Raw genomic sequence first — 22,468 nt, 5'->3', positions numbered from 1 at the left:
TTATGACAATACGACCTAATAGGAGACCGTTTGAATCCCCCAATTGTATTTGTTCGACAATCGCGTACGATGTGAATTTTTTAAATCTAACCAAATTTTTCAAGTATAAAGTACTTCATAGCAAATTGTACCAGTTTTTCAGCAATAAACTGGCATGTCTTCAAAAAAAAAACTGACATAAATTATCCGACATCTGACAAATTAAGCGATTTTACGTATTCGAAATTTTTGTTCTCCACAACAATAACTTGTCAATTAGGTGCGAAATGCACAATTTATTTGCTGCACCTACAAATACGTATCTCCAATGAAGTCATCAAGGCGGCAACACTCTTCACCACCTGGAGATAGTGTATAAATACCGACTGTATTTGATAGTCAACTTTGACCACTGCTTACGCTCAAATTGTAAAGTAGAAACAATTTCACGCATATCTAGTCGACAAAATTAATGGTCTGTATAAGGAAACCTTGTTGCAAAGACTTTCACAGAGACCGTATCAAAGACAAATGTCATACTAGTCAGACAAAAATATGCTCCACATAGTTGCAATATCTTTAATTAAGTATTATTCTTCAGAGATACAAAAACAACTTTTGCTTTCATATATTTTCTGAAATGCCATCAAATAACAACACATTTGCATTATTTCAGTAGACCATACATTTTAAACATAAATATTTAATTAAAATAAGTTTTGTATCTTACAAATTTATTTAAAATAAACTTTTTATAAATTTCTTTAGCTTATGATTTGGCCACACAATGCGAGTCTCGGCGGGTTTCGGCTCGACGTCATACCATTGTCGGCTGTCAAAGTAATTTCGATGAGACACATTCAATGCCTCCATCACGACCGGATTCACGACAGTCGGATGTGCACGGGAATGTTGGCGGTGATAATGTGAGCGCAGCCAAACAGGTAGGTTGATATTTTCTCTTTAATATTCTTATGTTAATGTTTCTTAAAATTCATAACATTTCTTTTTAATTTCTTCACAGCTACACAATGATTACAACCAACAACAAGAACAACAACAACAGCAGCAGCATCACCATCATCATCATCAACAACAACAACTAAAGCGTTCTCAAAGTCCCAGTAATGAGGATATTAACAACATTAGCAATTCTTCATCCTCACTTGGCCCGTGGAACAAATCCTTTATGGATGAGAAGACCTGGAACGAACGTGGCGATGATCGTCTATCCCTAACACTGGAAGAGATTGTACACATTCGTTCGGTTATGACAAAAGCCGAACTCGAAGGTCTTCCCGTGGGTATACGTGTCAAGGAGGATGTGGAAAAGCGTAAAATTTGTTTTTTATGCCTGCGCACAAGATTCTCAATATTTGGTCCCTGGGGTATACAGTGTAAAATATGCCAGCGTACCGTATGTTCCAAATGTTATACAAAGGTTAGTGTGCGGAAAATAATTAAAGAATTGTTGTTAAATTACATTGAATTTTTCTTTTGTTTATAGATGCGCATACCTTCCGAACACTTTCGCAATGTTCCACTTGTTTTAATCTCACCCTCATTACTAGCAAGTCCTGCGGGTTCGAGTACCCCCTCACCTTCTCATCATGCCCGTTACATGCACTCCTCTTCGACGGGCAATATTTTAGATGAAACTTTCCCCAAGTCTTTAATTGAAAGACTAATGGGTTCAGAGGCTGAGCGTAAGGTAATTGAAATTAGCTTCTTTTTAAAGAGAAATAATTAAGCAAACTGTTAATGGTTTTTAAAATAAAATGGTTGCTTGTTTTTATTTATTATTTTTAGGCTCGCAATTCGGTGGGTAGTGCACCATCATCTCCTAAACACCAAAGATCAAATATGAGCACACCGGGCATTTTGGCCGGCGGTGTGGATGCTGCTGCTGCAGGTCAAGCAGTTGAGGCTATACACGATACTTCCGCAATGACAACATCATATACGGCTGGCACCACCGCCTACCAGCATCATCATCCACAACATCAGCAACAACAATACCAGCAACCGACGATGATGGCCAATGGTGGTTACAGTTGTAAGGAAAATCAACATGCCAACAATCGACATTTTAGTATTATGTCACGCAGTATGGAAGGACCACGCAGTTTACCTGTACATAGTCCTGCTTCCAGACCACATTCAAACAGCAGTACATTGGATAGAAAGTAAGTAGGAATGTTACTACCGAGGAATATTATATTATATTAGTTCTACAACTAGTTCTAGAACGCATGCATATAGCGGGTTTGGCGTTACGACCAATGATTTTTGTTTGAAATTGTTACCTTCGGAACAAATTATATGTAATCGTTATGAAGCCAGTATCCGTTCCTTGAAACGGTTCTGAAAACAGTTCTCTAATCAATTGAAATTGTCACTCTCGGAACTAGTTCTTTAGAACACGCCAACACGCCTTCTTAAGAACGGTTCTGGAACTAGTTCTTTCATTATTATTTTTCATTCGAATTGTCATTCTTTCGTTACATTACAAAAAACTTATTTTAAAATGCTGGTTTATCGATTTTTGGTTATATTTAGCGTTTGTTGCACTCGTTTTTACAAATCCCAACGATGAATACTCTTAAAAAATATTTTTAAAAAGAATAGATTTCAATTGTTTTCAGTAATAACAAAATTCAAAGTTTTTTTTAATGGTATCATGAAGTTTTTTCGGAACAAGTTTGTGTTCTATAGATCAAATATAGAACCACTGTGTAACTAGTTATTTAGAACTCTATAGAATTTCTTAAGAATCACAACATTGTTCTTCAGAATGGGTTCTAAAAGTAGTTACGATGTCACTAGTTTAATGATTGTTATCAAATAATTTGAAGTGGTTCTGGTTATCATCGTTCTAGAACTAACGATTTTGCAACAAGTTCTAAAAATTGTTTTATGTATTTTTATATTGTTAAATATTATTGATTTCTTATTAAAATAATTCCATTATGCTTTTCCCTTACAGAACAAAATTTGCAAGAGCTTATACACTCTCCTCCTCGGGCACTCAGCTGAGTCAGGATCAAGAAAAAATGCGCGGTGAATTGGTGCCCGTTTGCAATGACTGTCGCGGTCTTGTTATGGAAATCTCAAGATCAGCCAAACAAAAACGTTCGTCGGCACGCAACCGAACCCTTAAGAATCTCACACTTGATTTATCGCCTGTATGGAAATGAAGGAAATACAGCAATGCAAAGAAATAAATGTATTAGAAAGAAAAGAAATGGCTGAGCAAAGCTTACAAGTAAATTTTATGTAAATCGTACTGACTATGGGCTGAAGAAAAGGAAAGAAAAAAAAATACTTTTAAAATTAATCTAACTATTCCTGAGTTTTACTAGATAAAGGAGCATGTGAACCCCTGCTCCTCCTCCTCCCATAAAATAGATAAATTTGTGTGTAAACTGTTTAGGAAAATGTAGTATGATGTATGAAGTTGTATGTACGTAATTAATTTGTACCTTTAATTGTGTCTCTCTATATCTGTGTAACAACGTCTAGCAGTGTATTCGTAATTTGTCTATAATTATATTAGAATTTATTGAAATCAATATTACTGACAAACTATATAGAAGCAAATTACATATTTAACAAAGAATTTAAACAAAACAAACAAAAAAAGAAACATCAAAACAAAGTCTTCTTATAAAGTAAATGTCTTAATTTAAATGCCTATAAGTTCATATCATTTAGAGAAATATCTTAACGTTTGTTTTGAAAAAAAAAACTTCTTTAAATTTAACGCACATGATTTGAAAAAGCAAGTTTCGCTTTATGTTTAAACAAAAATTTCGCTTTGTTTTAATGCTTTAGCAAATTTAAAATAATTTATAAAATTTCTTTCATTTAATTTGCTTCAATCTTAGTTTTCTATTTTATTTTATGTTTGTAAAACTTTTCGTTTATGAATATTAGTTTCTTTTGTTGTCTAAAGGACCTTAATTTCTTTGTTTTTATTATATATTATAAAGAATATTGATTTAATTTCCTTATATACATTATATTGTTTATATTTTTGTTTTAATTAAGTATTAATCATTGCTAATTATAATTCCTATTAAGCTATTACACTTTAAACAATACGATTATGTTGTATCATAAGTTTTTTTTATATATTTATAATGGAAGCAAAAGAAAAGCAAAGGATATTTATTTTTCTGAGCAAACCACAAGTTAGATTAATATCAATATTAAACATAAGCCACTTATTTCATAATAATAAACAAGGCCCCGACCTTTTTAAAATTTAATTTTACAAATTTAAGTTTTCAAACACAAACACAAATTATATTTCAAATCATATAAACACTATAAAAAAAACCCCAACCCACCCGCTTTATTTTATAATTACATAAATATAAGCTAAAATTTATAAATGATTTATAAAATAATTGATGTTGACCTCAAATTCATTTTATAAATCACTTATCAAATTTAACTTCTAATTACAATAACGTTTATATTATAAGATAAACAATTAAATTAAGCAAGCATTCCCTTAAGTTGTAAATTACACATTGTTCATTAAGTAACAAATTAATTTAAACAATTACTAACAAATTTCAGTTCATATTTCATTAATTTGATATACTTACATTTACACTTACATACATAATATACATCTATTTAAATGGCAAACTTATTTGCATTTTATTATTAATTTAAAAATTAATTTTAATTGCATTTATATATTACCACAAAACAAACAAACAATACAACTTCATTTTATAAATAACAATTATATATCTTAAACTCTAAACTATATTTGTAATTTGATGTTAATATTTGTATATGTTTTGAAGAATTAATTAAATTAATTAACACTATTATTATATTATACCAAAACCATATAAACATTACAAACAAACATAAGAATTTGAAAAAAGAAAAAAAAACACAAAATTAATAAATTAATGTTATAAAAAAAGAAATAAAAAAAAAAAACATTGTTGAAAACAAAACCACAAATAAAACAAATATTAATATATTTAAATATCTATTAAAAATAAATAAAGAAGATTCATAAAAAAACAACAGCAATTTAAGCAATAATCTTAAAAAAATAAAAAAAATATATATAAAAAATAATCAAAAACATCAAGAAAAATATTGTTTTAATTTGAACCCCCTTTTAGTTAGTACAACACTTGTGGTATTATTCAAAACAAACGCCTTAAAGTAGGTTTTATTTATATTAAACTATTTTAATCTTACCGCCTGGAAGTGTGCTGTAGATTTGGTTTTATTTCGCCAACATATTCCTGCTATTGTTGCTTTTATTTAAAGAAACTGTGGGATAATTTTGCAATGGTGTATAAATTTAATTTATGGACAAAAAATCTCAAACTGCAAGAAATGGACAAAATTATTTTGAGGCCATTATGAATATGAATTTGAGGTCTAAAAAGAAGTTTGCTATTTAAAATCAGCAAAATCGGTCCATAAATAACGAAGATATGAGCAAAAAACCGGGACAACCTCGATTTTTGACCTATTTTTGATCTATATATGGATTACTAAGGCATTAATATAGACAATATGGATATCTAATGATAGATATTTCAAAGATGTAGATAAGGCTATAGTAAGTTGGACCTACAATGGGTCAAAATCGGGAAAAATATTTTTTAACCCGAATTTTTTTTCATCAAAAAATTTTTTTGTTATACATTTTTAAAAAAAAAATAAATACATTTTTTTAAAAAAAAAATTTAAAAACTAAAAAAAGAAATGTTCAAATTTTTTTTAAAAAAATTTTCAAAAAACTTTTTTTTAAAAAAAATTAAAAACCAATTTCAAACAAAAAAATTTTGAAAAACAATTAAAAAAAATTTAATTTTGTTTACCTAAAAATATTTAAAAAAATTTATTTTAAAGTATAATTTGGTGAAGGGTATATAAGATTCGGCACAGCCGAAAATAGATCTCTTACTTGTTTTACAACAAATTGGCGAGATATGTGGGTATCAAGTTTTCGATCTTATGAAAGCATTCCGGTTAGCTCAGTACTAGGACTATTTGGTACGAAAAGTGAAAGCCAATGCAGGTTTAAAAATAAGTTCCTGACATGAACTCTGCTATAAATTTAAAGGCCAAAGATAGCTGCTGCATATGTATGTTCAGGAAAATTGTTCACAGCTTCCGACTCAATATTTTTATGTTGCTGATGCTCGAGGGAATGTTGTAGAAAAGTTTAGGACCCAAAAGCATAAAATGTTCCCAAAAAGTTCTTGGCAAGGCAAGCAATATGCAGTTGCGGCAAAAGAAGCCAATCATTTCTTACAAAGGGCTCTATAAATACCGAAATTTACATCAAGGAATGTTTACAAAAGAGAATGCTACCATATAAGACGTCCTGTCACTATGTTAGGCAAGGTCTTGAGTGGTACAAGAACAATAATGTGCTATTTGTACCAAGAGATGCAAATCCTCCAAACTGCCTGGAGCTAAGGCCATTGGAGAGATATTGGGATCTTGTTAAATGAGAATTGAAGAGCACAAAAAAGGTGTCCAAAAGCTTGGTAGATTTTAAACGGAGCGTGTTCGAACAAAGTGACAGAAAGCACAATTGCTATCGTGATATTCCCATCAACTTTTCATTCACAATAGTTGATTTTGTTCGTAACAGCTGGGGGGTTATTATGTAACTCGTTTCGAAAATAAATTCATTCAAGTTTGTATGCTTTATACATTGTATTTCGAAAGTGTTTCGTTTCGAATCGAATTAAATAATAATCCCCCTGTTTATTGTTTACCAAATACCATCTAAAAATTTCACAACATGGGGAATTTTTTCACCTGATCAACGTTCATTAACGAAAAATGGGAAAAGGGGACATATTTTATTTGAAATATTGATTCGCGATAGAGGTGACTATAAAAACCTTAATGGAAGGGTTTCGGGAAAAGGTTCATAAATTCATAAGTTTAGTAGTTTCATTTTAATTAACATACATGTACATAAGATTTTTTCAATCTCAGGGGGGTTATTATGTAACTCCTTTCGAAAAGAAATTCGTTCGAATTCGTATGCTTTATACATTTTATTTCGAAAGTGTTTCGTTTCGGATGGAATTACATAATAACCCCCAGTCCTTAAACCGGGTAAACAATCTGGTACTTCTTTAAAATATACATATTTATTTTCTTGGACACATGAACACAGATTTGTATAGTTTGAGACATATCTGTCACAAAAAAAAATCGCAAAACGGAGAATTTAGAATTTTCAAGATGAAATAGGTAAATTGGTACTTTTTTCTAATGGAACTTATTTTGTATTTTCAAATATTTAACTAATCGACATAAAAAGTTGGATGATATGCATCGGAGTGAATGATAAGGGACCTAGTAATATGTAGATATCAAAAAGAAAGAACTAATGGTACTTTTTCGTTCTTATAATGTTACTTTTTGAATTTGCTGTAATAATGGACCTTGAAACATTAAATTTGAATATAAGAGGAAAATTTGTTGGTATTTTTTCTATAGTCTAATGTTACTTTTTAAATAATTTATAATAATGAACAAAGCATCATGAAAATGGACACATATTATCCTGCAAAGAGGCAATCACATATCATTGATAACATATTTTTTTTATATTTTTCTAATATAACTCAATACTAACAAAGTTATAAATATTCCAAGTTTTCACTCATTATTTATTAAAAAATCGATTTTTATTAGGAATATTAGTGATCACAGATTATCGTCCTTTTCTCAAATAATTCAATATTAACAAAATTTAAGTTTTCATTCAATATTCACTACGAAAATCGATTTTTAGTGGGAAATATCATCTTATAAAACTCATTCAAGGTTTTAAAATTCATTCAATATTAATTGTAAGTCACATTCTCTAACTTCCAACTAATAGTACTTTTTGAAAATTTTATAAGAATAGATATATGAATGATGATATTATACTTAATGTTATAGAATCCACAAAATATATACATGAAACCACATGTGGTTTCGTAAGTTATTTGGGATTTCGGAAAACATATGTATTTCATTCAACATGCGGACATATGGTCATTGTTAAATCGACCTACCTAGGATCCACAATGCATATTGTATAAATTACAAAACGGATATAAATATTTAAATATGTTTTAAATATCTTAATTGCAGGTAAATCACACAGTATATTATTATAGTTTTTTAATAAGAACTCTGTTTTTTATTAAGTCATATATTATTTTGTGGTTGAATAAAATGTTTTTTATCAGTAAAAAAACAAAAATAAACTTCTTATCATTAAGAATACAATTACATATATTTATACTCATATTAATATAAAAAAAAGATCCAAAAACTTTCTTAATAATATTAAAAAACCATTAATTTTCTAAAAAGAAAATTTTGTTTCACACATCACGAAAAAAGTGAAAATATTCATTGAGAAAATAAGACATCAAAACTAAAAACAACTCTTTTTTGTTAATTTAAATTATAAATTAATTATAATATAAACTATATGTTTATAGAAAAACACATTTTGTTTATAGATTACATATATATCGTTATATAAAAATAGTTAGGAGGAGGAGTGTTAAATGAAAAGTGTTTGTTGGTTGGTGGGTAAGACTGAATGGGAATGAAATTTAATCATCATTTCTGGATTTCTTGTCATCATGACGATCATTATTGCCACCACGACGTTTACGTCCATGATGATGATGGTGACCACCCTTCTTCTGGTTGAAATGATTGCGACGATTTTTCATATTTTCAACAGCTTTAGCCAAGAAAGCTTTTTCCTCTTCTTCACTGAGTGTACGTACTTCGAGAGATAAGTCTTCTTTAAGTTTAAGCTACAAACAAAATGAATTACAAATTATTACAATCCATAAGATTATTATTATTATTTAGTGTTATGCCTTACCTTTTTCTCTTCCAACTTCTCCAAGAATTTTTCAGCTGTATCTTCTTCGGTAAAACGAAGATGACCGACCTTCTCGCCCTTGCTAAAGTCAATGTAGGCAATATCGAAATCTGCGGAGACTTTTTCAACAGCCTCGCGAATTACTTCTCTGGTAACATCTTCATTGGCACCTTCAAAGTATAAAACGGAACGTTTTGGTAAAACAAATGCACTTTCTTCCTCCTTTTCTTTCTTTTCCTTCTTTTTGTTGGTTTTGGATTTTTGTTCTTCACGTTTTTCTTCCAAGTACTTTTCTTGCCACTTGCAGACCAACTTGTTATTTTTGTATTCAGGCTGTAGAATAGAATAAAACAGTAAGTTTGGTCAAATAATATTATTTGAGTTAATGAGTTCATTAACAAGCTATAGAAAAAAATATTTCTTTTAAATTATGATACATTTTGTTAATAAAACATGAAGAGGACAGGTGATTACTAATACGAAGTTCGAAAAGTTCTTAAAAAAGTGCTTTTGGTACAAATAAAAAAAATTGTCGTTCCATCGTAGAGCGCCAGAAGTCCACAGCCCATATGTGGGCTGTTCGTCCAAACAATTTACAAGCCCACATGTGGTCTGTGGACTCTGAAAGCAATTTATGTATGTGGGCTATTAAAAAAAACACCCTTTTAGCTGTTTATATACATTTTAAAAGATGTAGATCTTTTTATATACCCTAAATACACCGATTTTGCAAAAATTAAAAAAAAAATCGGACGTGTGAGGCCATCCTCAGTCGCTGCCTTGGATTGTTAACGTGTTAAAAAACATTTTTAAAAAAGACAAGCTAACATTGCACAAATGAGGGCAGTTTAGTTCGATTGTTTCATTTGCTCGATTTGTATTAAAACAAATTTCGCCGGATTTCATCATAATATGAAATAAAAAAAAATGACACCATAAAAATGAAAAATTACCTCAGACTTTTCAATGAATTTCTCTGCCTGCTCCTTAGTGTCGAATGTTGCGAAAACACTGCCCTTGAATTTATATGTTTTCGAGGGTTTATCCAAATATTTACGCATATTAACATGTGATACTTTCTCGAAGTCGGCAAAATATTTCAACAATGTATCGATATCAGTGTCCAAGGGGAAACCCTTAACATAAGCAGTACGTGACATAATCTCCTTACGTCTCTCCTCATTATGTTCAGGAATGGGTTTCTCGGGATGACGTCTGATCTTCAACTTATCATCACTGACCTCAACCAAACCATTGTCGGACTTCATAAGAGCATCGGCAATGACATTGGAGTCTGTGCTGAGAGACGCCAAACGTTTAAATGTCAATAGCACACTAATGGGCACCCAACCGTCTTCATCTTTGCCAACTTGTTCCAAAAGAAATTTGTCACGATTCAAATTAGCATCACCGAAGTAGTATTCCACTTGCTGTATGATTTTCTTTTCGTTATCCGAGCCATTTTCTTCGGTGGCGGCGGCTTCTTTGACGGGTACCTCTTCTTCGGCCTTCTTTTCTTCGACAGGAGCGGGAGTTTCTTTGACAACTTCCTCAACCTGCTCGGCGGTTTTCTCTACAACATCGGCCATTTTTAATGAAATTATTTTATGTTAATTAACACTTTTTTAGCAGAAAACTATAAATGGCTTCGAAAAAACACGTGTAATCAGTACAGCAGCACGTTAAAAAAAAGAATGCCGCAAATTTGACAACAAAATGTTTACGTCAAATAAATGTCATTTTGAGTTAATCAAATGCTGCCAGATTGTTCAACTTTATACATCGGCTCATCTGGCGAACGTCAAACACACTGTGTGTACTATGTTTGACTTGCATTTCATATGGGACTGTTTAGATTGAAGACCCCCCATATCTAGCTACTAAAAAATTAATATAAAAAAATAGCAAACTGCTCATATCATCGGCTTACGATGTGGGCAGCGCAGTGGCATCATCACATAGTATTGCCACCATTTGTTAAAACGTTGCCATTTAACTAAAATAAATACAGGGATCCCACTCTAAAATAAATGGAAAGTTGCCACGTGGTTTAACATTTGGGTTAGTATGTTCCATTCCGCTTTGTTCTTTGCTGTTGAAGAGGTTTCAATTTATTTTCTAATATTCTAAGCCCCATTTCCTCAATGTCTGGTTATCGTTTTTCGTAACGATATACAATTAATATAATTTTTTAAATATCGAATAGCATTTAATTTTAACTAGAAATATTTTAAGGAATCATTTTGAAATTTTTGGATCACTTTGAAATTTATTATCTTCTGATCTACTGATATGAAAAACGTTACACCATTGCTTTTTAAAAGCAATTTTAGTGACAATAGACACTTTAAATCGAACAGAGATATATCGATAAAAATAAAGAAAATATTTTATAAGATTTAAAAGATATAAAATAATGAATATAATAATAAGTCCCAAAAAGGACTTATATGTATGTTTCCAATGCACTTATTCTAATTTGTGGTTGTTTATCAATACAAATCATAATGAATAAGAAATAAAACTGCATTAAGATTTCAAAAAATATTTAGAACAAAGGATAAATGAATTCACTGTAAATCGCTCAATGCTAAGAAAAACGCTCATCGTAGTTTTTTTTCTCAGCAATAAGTCTTTGGTTGGACTCATCAGAAACATTTACCACCCATATTCATAATAAAATTTTCAAATAAAAATTACAAAATTTCCATACAAAATTTGTTTTATAAACCTTAAAAAAATTATTATGGATGGTAAATAAATATAAATAAGGCTTTTAGGGTTTAATATTTAAAAGTTTAAAATTTAACAAAATACCACCTTCGTCAACTTATTTTTTTTTACATTTTATCAATAATATTATTTCGTTACCAAAATAACTGCAAATACCGTTCTATCGCTAATCTACCGTTAACAAAATAACTGCAATTACCATTACTTTTAAAATACCGTTACCGTAATAATGCAAATTCGCGTTACTTTTATTTGTGGCAACTCAGTAACGAAGCTGAATAGAAGAAAACAGAAATTAATTCCCCGTGTTGTTTTCGCTGCTACAGCTGTGGATAATTTGTCTTCTGTATAAAATTTAATTATTCAATGTACAAAATTATAAGTTTAAATAAAAAATAGTTTGGTATTAAAATAAAGTATTTTATTCACACAACAACTATATATTTATTACAAAAGTATCATACAAAAAATTATATAGCCAATAAAAAATCTATCTTTATTTGGCATAGTTGTATGGTTTTTTAACTCGAATTGTATAACAATGTGTCAAATATAGTCTCAAACTCCATAAATATGAGAAACCACTAAAATATATATATCTATGATGAGTTATAGATTGAATCCTTAAATAATCCAGGACGATTTAAAATATTTCCGTTAGAAATGGTCAAATGAATTTGGAATGAAACAATATCGATGATGCCAAATCAACTATGTTTATTACAATTACGACATTCCTCCAATAAAATCTTCATAATATGGCACCACTACAATAAAAACAAAACATTATTTTGCCATGCTGATACCCACAGTGAATTTTTAAATAAATTAATATTAACTAAAACTTAATGGATAAACCATTTAAATTTGCCTTACCTTCGCCAAATTTTAATAAAAATAAAGATGCGTGTAAAGCAAAGCCACACTTTCTTACTCCTTCGGGAATGTCACTACTACCACGTGAGAAACAACCGCCACCCATGTATGGTAAGCATGGAGCAACAGTCCCAGCCAAATACCTAAAGCAAGACGTTGTAAATGAAAATCCATTCGTAGCAGCTACACCACCACCACCTCCTCCTGAAAAACAATATTGTGAGCCTTGTGAATTGGAATTACATTCGTTGGAAGATTTAAAACGCCATCGAGCCCAACATGAAAAGTGTCCAGTGGCTGGTTGTCTCTATAGAGGTCATCCTTCGGTAATGGACAAACATATAAATGCTCTTCATGCCTCTGGTTTATTCGATAAATTTAAAAAGCTTAGCACTCCCGAGGAAATAGCTGCATGGCGAGCCGAAAGACGTAAAAGGTATCCCACATTAGCAAATGTTTTGTTGAAGCAAAAAGCCCAAGAGCAAAGACAAAAACGTGGAGAACGTTTAGAGGCGAATAAGAATCGTTTTGGTAAGGTAAATGATAGAAAACGAGCACAGCCCAATACACAAGACGACAAAAGTTCCGTTGATGAAAAAAAGCCCAGGGAAGATAGTAAACCAAATCCTAAAAATAACAAAAAGAATCGTAAAAATAAACGTAATCAGAAAAATCAAGAAACGAAACCGAAAGTACAAAATGATGTTATTAAACAAATCGATGAAAAGAAGGAAGAGGAATCAGAATTTACATGTTGTGGTATTAAAATGTTTGGTGGAACAAGTCAGCTGAAGAATTATAAACATTTTAGTGACAAGAAAAAAGAAGTCCCAAATAATGCATTATTTGGTTTATTGGGGATGTATGGTTCTGATGATGACGATGATAATGAGGAATCAGATGATAATGAAAGCGTCACTGAGAACAGTGAAATACATATTGAATCCGTAAAAGTAATCGAAGAGAAAAATAGCAACAGGGATAACAGAACGATAGAAACAACGTGTGAAGCTACTGAATCAAATGCAATTTTGGAGACTGATAATGGAAATGTTGAAAATCGCTGTGATGCAAATAAGGAAACAACGAAAGAAGACTCCTCACTAGCAGCTACCAACTCGGATATCCATAAGGAAGTAGAACTAGCTACTACTGATATAAATAAGTCAATAACAGATTTAAACGAAACAGCAACTAAAGATGAATTAAATAAAAATACTATTAAAAACAACGAAAATTCATCCGATGAAGCTCCTGAAGAAACCGCCATACAAAGAAGTATGCCTGATTATCCTGCAAAACCTTCAAATAATCCAAAGAATCCGTTTTCTGATGAACCAGCAGAAAAACGCACCAAACTAACAGATCAACAACCTACAACATCTAAGCAAAAAAAATTAGTAAAACGAAAATCCGGTTTAGATTATCGTAAGGCTCGCTTGCGTAAACAAAATACTATGTTGGAAAAATTACTTGAAACGGATATAAGACACGAGAGAAATGTTTTATTACAGTGCATACGTTATGTATGTGAAAATAATTTCTTTGGCATTGGCCAAAACAACCAAGAAAAACCTGGTTAATAATAAATTATAATAATAAAAAATAAATATTTTTGAACTTTTTAATTTAGGAAAAATTAAACCGAAATTTATGAAATACATACATAAATAATTTTGTTTGTGGTAAACTAGAATTAAAAAGAAAAAAGTGCAAATTGAATTAATCACACCTTTTCAATAAACCAACAATATGTAGTTTTCAAAATTCTATATTATTTAGTTTGTTTAGATTTTATATAAACTAGTGTTCAGAAATTTGTAAAATATGTAATTCTGTTGCAACATATAATTCCAATTTAAAGAGAAATCAGTAGTTTTTTGCATCAAAATTTCCTATTCCTTTTAGTCTATGTGGAATTGATTTCTGAATTCCGATATAGATAGCGGAGTCGACACATCCATATCCGTCTGCGTGTTGAATTTCCGATGCCACAAAATAACTTACATACGTGATCGATACATTCATATATCAGCTATAGTCCAAATTAGGTTGCTATTTAAAACCGGGAAAATCGGCCCACAAATGACAAAAAACTGAGACTATTTAGATTTATTTTCGACTATTTACATTTTATTTTCAACAAACATTTTTTCACCAAGTATTTTTACCAACGATTTGTTTTCAGTTATTTTGCTTTTTCAGAAAAAAATTTTTGAACATGAAAGTAAGCTTCCTAAGCTTTTAATAAATTTTTTTTACCAAAAATTCAGTTTTTAGCCAAACGTTAAAAACTGAAATAAAGAATTATTCATGAATTTATAAGTTTAACGGAATTTGAAAAAGCTAAAAATCAGCTCCACTTTTGGGGGATATGCCGATTGTGAAAGTATTTTAAGGACAAATTGCATAAATGTGAAATAAAAAACATTAGCTTTAGTTTTCAAAACATTTTAATTTCCACCACTTTGTTGCATTGTTACATCTTGCGGCATAATACCACCACCGCCTGCATTTGTATTAGATCCACCGGTTGAACCAGTATCTTGTTGATGTGATTGCTGTTGCTGCTGTTGTTGTTGAGCCATTTGTTGCTGCTGTTGTTGGGCGGCAGCTGCAGCCTGTTGAGCGGCATGTTGCTGTTGTCTCTGTTGCTGCTGCTGTCTAGCTGCATGTGTATACTTGGCTTTGGTTTCCTCCAATTCTCTAACCCTCGATCTGACATGCGAAATGCGATGCCAGGCCATTTGTAAAACTTTAGCTGAGGCATAGCCAGAGCCCTCATGGGGCTGGCCAGTCGACACTTGCGTTAGATAGTTAATTTGTTCGCTGAGTTTCATTTCAACATTCGATAGGGATTTGGTGAACTGTTGGGTCTGGGTTTCGGCATTTTTTTGGGAGGACTTTTCTTTGCTAAGTTCTTGAAGTGCCATGCCTAAAAGCGATTATTGATGTGTGTTGAAGTAGGAATTTAAATTGTTTATGTTATTACTCACCAGCACTTTGTAGGCACAATATTATTTCTTTTTCAATTTCATCTAAAACGTGTATTTTTTCTAAAGGATTCATGTTTTATTTTATTTTTTAGCGGCACAGATTAATAAAAGTTTACAAGAATTGTTTGTTTACATTGAGAAATGTCACTTATTAAATACAGGGCTGCCAAGAGCTCAGAAAATTGGTAATAATATAAAATAATTAAAATGTGGAACAATGTGAAACAGAAACATGAGGAAAATTGCAAATTGTTACAGCTAGGAAAATATTCTGAATCGAGTATTTTTCTTTGAGTTATTAATTAAAAACCTATAGGTTTTAGTATGACATGTATAATTATTAATAATTGACCACCAACGTTATGGGGTGATAACTTTAGGACATTTCATGGATGAGAACGCGGCAGAATACCCACTTGAATTGCTAGCTAACAATGTTTGGATAAATATTAGTTATATTACGAATTACCTAATAGTGGTAATGGTATTTAAAGGCAATGAAATTTACGATTATATCGTCAACGGTATTTTAGTGGTAACGGTAATTTAACTTATTTCAGTAATTATTGTAGTTTTGAACGAATTGAAAAAAAACAAAGAATATTGTACAAAAATTACACTTTTATCAAGATAATCAAATTAATATTTTAACCATATATTAATTTTAGCTATATAAAGATTATATTTCAGTTGTTTTAAAAAATTTTTAAATTTTATTGTCATATATCAAATGCATTTTACATTATAACCATTCTGTTCCTTTCTGCCAAATTGACACTCCTCTTGGCCGTTTTTACACTGCATTGTAGACAACGGCCATGTATGAATAATTTCTGTCAAATACGGTTTTGCAGTCGACTTCTTCGGATCTTTCTTCTGTGTAGTTTTTGTAAAATTTATTTTTGTTAAATATTTTCTAAAAATAGTTAAATAATTTGTTGAAATATAAGTGCAAAAGTGAACACAGAAGTTAAAGCATACAAAAATTCATATATTTTTAACAAATTTCACCCACGAAATCAAGTGTAAAAAAGTGTGGAAAAATTACTCATCAAAGCAAAAAAAAAAGGCAGAGTATCTGAAGATTTTCCATTTTTTTAACATTGCAACTTTTGTGCTGCTGCCGCTGTTGCTGTTTTCCTGAGTTTGTCTGGTGTGTGCATAATAATAAATATAAAAAAGTGTTGCTTGTTTGTTTTATTTTTTTTTCCTATTTGGTGCTACAACATACCGATTAGGGACGGCTCTGCCGCAGTCGACCGAGCAAGCGTCTTAACAATAAGAAAACGAAAATCAAAACTAAAAATTATAATAAATTTATTGTTTTTGTTTATTCTTTTATGGAAAAAGAAGTTTATACATCCAGTACATACATATTTATCAACCCACTAGATATTTTTGTGTAGAATTAACTGACAACAACAACCACAACAATCTAAATCGAGAAATAATATAAAAGCATAATTTAATAAAAAAAACAAAACACAAAAAAACCTTAATAGTTGTTGTTGATTGATTTCTATATTTTACTGCCAGTGTTTTATATTTTTGTGTGTGAAAGATATTTTAATTAAAAAAAGCAACATAAATACAAGAAGCAAATATACAAATAATCAAATATTAAGTGAATTTTAATACAAAAATTGTTAAGTGTTTCAATACAGCATTATTTTTGGTATTGAATACTTGAGAACGCAAACGTTATATAAATCATTATTGAATCAAATCAAAATTAAAGCGCCTTATCGGAGCAGCAATTGAACTCCATAAAAGTGAGTTTCTTTTTTATTATAAAATTAGTATTCATATTTCCTAGTTCATTGAATTATTTATTACATATATTATTATTTATTTGGTGTAGGGTATTATCTAATGTATCTACCTATATTTTTATTACAAAATGCCTATTTACTCATTTTAATTGAATTGCAAAAACTTTTCACATAATTTATAATTTAGTTCATGTTATTTTTTAGTTTACTTTACAATGTTCTACCGCATTTTCCAGTAAAAAACTAGAAATAAATTGTTGAAAAAACATACAATTTTAAAGACTGGGAGTTTTTGTCTTAAATATACAAACAAATCTTAAATAGATATTATTGATTTGTTTAAATTATATAACACTTTAAAATTGTTCATTGCAAATGCTAAAATTTATTTTTGTTTGCTGGTAAATTATGGAAATTCAAATTGTTTAGTTCAATAATTGATTTTATTAAAATATAGAGAACTGAAAATGTAATATGATACCCCTTTATGATCGCTTATATTTAATTTTTGCATATTTTATTATAAATTTATGTATCTACTTAACTGAAACTACCGTTTAGCAATAAAGTTGCAACTAAAGAAATTCATAAACCCCATCCTGAAGGCGTTCGCTTTGCTGAGTAAAAAGAATGTCAACGAAGCTCACCATTAGGCGCATTGAGGCTAGCCTGTACAGAGGATGCTGGCAACTCCAACACTGGGATTCCAATCAGTCACACATCCTAAACATCAACGATTACAGAGACCACAGCAAATAATAGAAACCAACAGATCCCTACTATGACATTTAACATGAAAAGGACAACGAGAATCGGAACTTGGAACATGCGCACACTTCTTGACCCTTCCAAATCTCTTGTTCCTTATAGGAACCACAGGACATAATAATAATAATAGAAAAATATATTCATTATTAAAGAGCAAGACTGATTGATTTAGTTCAGAATATAAGCGTACGTAGCTATGAAAGCAAGAAAAACAAAAGACATGATACCCCAATTTCGCATTGCTCTGATCTAGATTATTTCAATAAGCATTTGTTCATTGACGAGATATACGCTTGTTTTGCTCCTGGTTCTTGTTCCACTACATAGGGGTTTCTTTGGCCCTATTCTTCGGTGACAAGAAGATAACATAAGCAATTTGGATGATAAAGAAAAACGCAATGCCAGACTGACTAATTTTGTTCAGAACTTGAGGGTACGTAGTTGTGAAAGCAAGAAAAACAAAAGACTCGATACCCCAATTTCAAGTTGCTCTGATCTCGATACTTCCAGGAAACTTTTGCCTTGTTTTTCTGCTGGTTCTAGATCCACTAAATAGGGTTTTCCTTGAATTATGGCAAGGAAATTAAATAACCGAGTTCAGTACCTTAGTGATTCTTTCCTCAGGTCAATAGTGACATCTTTGGAGAAGTCAGAAAAACGATAATTTGTAAATACCTAAAATATACTTTTCTATAATGAGGCCAATCTTTTTCTAAAAACTAATTAATATTCGGTTCTATCAGAGAACGAGTTGTCATCCTATATACCAACGAATCTTAAATGTATTTAATGCAGGATCACCTGTCTGTTCCTAATAATGATATAATTTACTGGTGTCTGAGCTTTTCCATATTTTAGGGCACAGAATAAGCTGATGGCTGCTTTATTCGTAACCTCAAGGGGGAGGATCTCGATTGTCATGAGAACAGTAAATGGAGGAAAACGAGTATTAATCATTTTATGAAACTCCATATGTCTATTACACTTTAATTAGTTAAAAGGGTCCTTTAGCGACAAACCTTACCATATCTCACAGCGCTATTCGATAGGGACAATCGATGGCATAACCATGTCATAATTAATCGTTTGGACTCCAATTTCTTTTGTAGAACTTCATCGTCTTCTTCATTATTTTGAATCTATTGATTATTTTGAGTGCAAAGTAGTTCTAGTTGTTTCTAGGTTTGATGAAATCCGAGCATTAAACCAGATATTGTGTTTTGGTCTCTTTAATTGATCTTAACGCTGCAATGGAATTCCAAATTCTATTTTATGTTAATTTATGGAACAGACTTGCAAATAGCAAAACCCCAATACAACTCTGTGACATCTAAAGACCCTATATTTTTAGATGGCGGTTCTATAGATATAGTATTTCCCCTATAGAAGTGAATGGCATTAAATATGGTCTCACGAATATCTCCCTCATCACCAAATAAATTCCAGATTCTTGTCTCACAAGTTCCTTTTAGGGTCCTCGACATCTTTGAAAGTGACCAGCAATAGCCGATGGTCGACATTAGGATATATAAATCTAAGCCTGTAGTAATCAGGGAGTCTACACAAATTCAGAGTGTAAGTCTCCTCTATGAAGACATGAGCTCCTGTGCCGATGCATGACATTCATCGCTATCTGTGATCTCTAGGAGACAGATTACCGCGTCCAAGGAATCCAAATTGGTATAAAATCAATTCGTAAAGACTTGGAGGATTGCAAGTAGTGTAGATGGTGTTGCCATACGGTCTTGAATGGTACTGAAAGTCAAGTTGTGTTAAAGTTTGTCAAGTTACAATCTTAAATATAGAACAGCAGTTTTACCATCTCTTGGTATCAGCAAACTTTTTGTTTTCCAATATATTGGATATTGATTACCGCGTCAAAGGAATTCAATTTCATATAAAATCAATTCATATAGACTTGATGGAATGGCAGTAGTGTAGATGATGTTGCCATACGGCCTTGAAGATCTTGAAAGTCAATTATTTCAAGTTTTATCAAATTACATGCTAAAATATAGAACAGGATTGTCGAAATTAGTTCTCAAAGGCCATCAGTTTTACCATGGCTTGTTATCAGCATCTGTAGTCTTCACCAGACTTCAGGTTCAGGATAACCGATAGTGCATGGATGATCGTCTTAGAAATGAAGTTCCCCTTTTGGAAGGAAGTACACATTGTATTTATGCAAGCTGCTACCTCAGAGGTTAAAATCTTCAGCTTCCGCTCCTATCATCTGAATGAAAATTAAGTATTTTAAACAAAGAAAACTTTGCTTTTACAGTAGCTTGAGGATCTCTCAGATTATCTTAAATTTAAATGCTTAAAATTTATTTACCATACATTAAATAATTTGCACAAATAAAAAAAAAATGTTTTTAATCTGCTTTTAAATTATGCATGAGTAATGAAAATTCATGTTTTCTTTAATTCTTTGAAAAGAAAAGAAAAAAAAAACAAGAAAAATAATCCTTAAATAAAGCTGTAATACAAACAACAAGTAATTTGTGATGCAAGAAAGTGGTTTAATGAAAAGTTTCAATTGACATGACACCCCATTAAATAAATGGCGTAACTGTGTCTGCATCTGTATCAAATGGCTGTGACGCTTATTTCACTGTCTTTTATTTTTATGTTTTTCTGTTCTGTTCATTTCATTTTAACATGTTCTATCAACAGATGTCAAGAGATTACAATACTCTGGTACACTGACTCGTAGTCGTTCATGTAAGTTTCATGAATATGTATGAACGAACTGCATGTTTCATTCATTTGCCACAAAATTTGTATGAGTATTTGTTATTTGCAGTTCCCAATATATCAATAGCAATGTAAATTGTTTTTCTTTCTTTGTTTTTTTTATTTCTTTATTTGCTGACGTTTTATTTATTCAGGAGCTTTAACACTGGGTAACAGTAGAAGTTGAATGAAAAATGTTTTTTTTTTATATATTGGTATTTACTTGAGTTTGGAATCATTGATATAAAAGGATAATTGGGGTCCTCGACATGTGTTGTAAATGTCTGATAAATTTTTTCGGAAATTCAACATCACAAAGATTTTAAAGCAATAAAGTTTAGGGACCCATTTTTGGTTGAGATTCTTAAGGGATCTTAAAAAATTCTCGATCACTTCGTTTTATTGCATATTTTTGCAGTTCAATTTTATACGACAATGCAATCATTCCTGTTGTCTCGTGTAACTGACGTCCACAATATCAACAAGAAGCTCACGATTACAAATTCAATAAAAAAGGGTTATAGAAATATTTATAGCTGTTGTATACCGAGAATAAACCATGAATAAATTATGCACAAACATGAACATACAAGTGCATTCATACGTCCATATTATTATATGCCAGACAAAAATAGAAACTAAATTGCTTTTTTTTTGTATTCTTATCGCCATCTAAGGATTTCATCTTGTAAACAGAAGATGGACTGCAAGTAATAAACACTGTTGAATAATACAAACTTTTTATAGATCATATTAGTCGATTCAAATTGTAATGTATACGTAAATTAAAAATTAAATTATTTATATTACATGTTCTTAAAAGGATTATTTGTTTTACAATATTTTTTTATAGAGTACGAAAATGGTAAGAATTTCCTTAAGGAGAACTGTAAACATATTCATAAAATCTAATACAAGTTTTAGATTTAAAAATGTTTAAAAAACACAGCAATTAAAAACAAGTAAGAGAGCTATATTCGGCTGTGCCGAATCTTTTATACCCTTCACCAAATTATACTTTAAAATATTTTTTTTTAAATAGTTTTAGGTAAACAAAATAAGTTTTTTTTAAAATAGTTTTTCAATATTTTTTTTAAAATTTTTTTTCGAAATTGTTTTTAATTGTTTTTTTTTAAAAGTTTTCTTTCTAAATTTTATTTTTTTGAAAAAAAATTTATGACAAAAAAAATTTTTGATGAAAAATAAAATCTGGTTAAAAAATATTTTTGTCCCGATTTTGAACCATTGTAGGTCCAACTCACTATAGCCTTATATGCATCGTTGCAAAGGACTTTGAAATATTTATCATTAGATATCCATATTGTATTAAAGGTTTAGTTAAAAATATTCCAAAAATCGAGGTTGTCCTTATATATCAGCCATTTGTGGGCTGAGTTTGACCATTTTAAATAGCAACCGAGCCGGAAGAATTCTCGATATATTGATGTATGAATCATGTACGTAAGTTATTTGGGGCCTACGAAAAGTTTATTTCAACATACAGACGGACAGACGGACATGGCTATATCGACTTTGCTATCTATAACGATCCAGAATATATATACTTTGTGGGGTCGCAAATGAAAAATGTGGAAATTACAAACGAAATGACAAACTTATATATACAGTGACGGACATTACAATAGAATCACTATCAATATTTCATTTAAAACTAGGAGCAATCATAAGGATTGGTG

At 30.7% G+C, this 22,468-nt stretch overlaps 5 protein-coding genes across 6 annotated transcripts in view; 3 read left to right on the top strand and 2 right to left on the bottom strand.

Annotated features, from left to right (window-relative positions):
- Positions 1 to 4,569, top strand: part of spir (spire type actin nucleation factor) — a 176,912-nt gene extending 172,343 nt beyond the window's left edge. The window contains exons 12-16 of the mRNA XM_065499694.1: positions 748 to 923; positions 1,004 to 1,420; positions 1,487 to 1,690; positions 1,789 to 2,165; positions 2,966 to 4,569. Coding sequence (XP_065355766.1) covers positions 748 to 923; positions 1,004 to 1,420; positions 1,487 to 1,690; positions 1,789 to 2,165; positions 2,966 to 3,176 — 1,385 coding nt within the window. The 3' untranslated portion in view covers positions 3,177 to 4,569. The remainder of the gene's footprint in view (positions 1 to 747; positions 924 to 1,003; positions 1,421 to 1,486; positions 1,691 to 1,788; positions 2,166 to 2,965) is intronic.
- Positions 4,570 to 8,153: 3,584 nt separating this feature from the next.
- On the bottom strand, positions 8,154 to 10,577 carry La (La autoantigen-like). The gene is made up of 3 exons (XM_065499788.1): positions 9,844 to 10,577; positions 8,891 to 9,223; positions 8,154 to 8,819 (listed from the first exon to the last, which is right to left on the bottom strand). Exons 1-3 carry the CDS (start codon positions 10,477 to 10,479, stop codon positions 8,610 to 8,612), a joined length of 1,179 nt encoding a protein of 392 aa, XP_065355860.1. The 5' UTR covers positions 10,480 to 10,577; the 3' UTR covers positions 8,154 to 8,609.
- Positions 10,578 to 12,304: 1,727 nt separating this feature from the next.
- Positions 12,305 to 14,109, top strand: Nufip (nufip). The gene has a single exon (XM_065500627.1). The coding sequence runs from the start codon at positions 12,472 to 12,474 to the stop codon at positions 14,080 to 14,082; it is 1,611 nt and encodes a 536-aa protein (XP_065356699.1). The 5' UTR covers positions 12,305 to 12,471; the 3' UTR covers positions 14,083 to 14,109.
- Positions 14,110 to 14,934: 825 nt separating this feature from the next.
- MED11 (mediator complex subunit 11) lies at positions 14,935 to 15,635 on the bottom strand. Its single transcript, XM_065500542.1, has 2 exons — positions 15,496 to 15,635; positions 14,935 to 15,434 (listed from the first exon to the last, which is right to left on the bottom strand). Exons 1-2 carry the CDS (start codon positions 15,566 to 15,568, stop codon positions 14,953 to 14,955), a joined length of 555 nt encoding a protein of 184 aa, XP_065356614.1. The 5' UTR covers positions 15,569 to 15,635; the 3' UTR covers positions 14,935 to 14,952.
- Positions 15,636 to 16,334: 699 nt separating this feature from the next.
- Positions 16,335 to 22,468, top strand: part of LOC135949853 (uncharacterized) — a 70,011-nt gene continuing 63,877 nt past the window's right edge. For both annotated transcript variants that reach the window (XM_065499300.1, XM_065499301.1), the window contains exon 1: positions 16,335 to 17,267. The gene's annotated coding sequence lies outside the window, so the exon portion shown is untranslated. The remainder of the gene's footprint in view (positions 17,268 to 22,468) is intronic.

Source organism: Calliphora vicina, chromosome 2, assembly GCF_958450345.1.
Source record: "Calliphora vicina chromosome 2, idCalVici1.1, whole genome shotgun sequence".
Classification (NCBI taxonomy): domain Eukaryota; kingdom Metazoa; phylum Arthropoda; class Insecta; order Diptera; family Calliphoridae; genus Calliphora; species Calliphora vicina.
The sequence above is the reverse complement of the archived record's forward strand: the minus strand, read 5'-3'. Positions and strand labels throughout refer to the sequence as shown.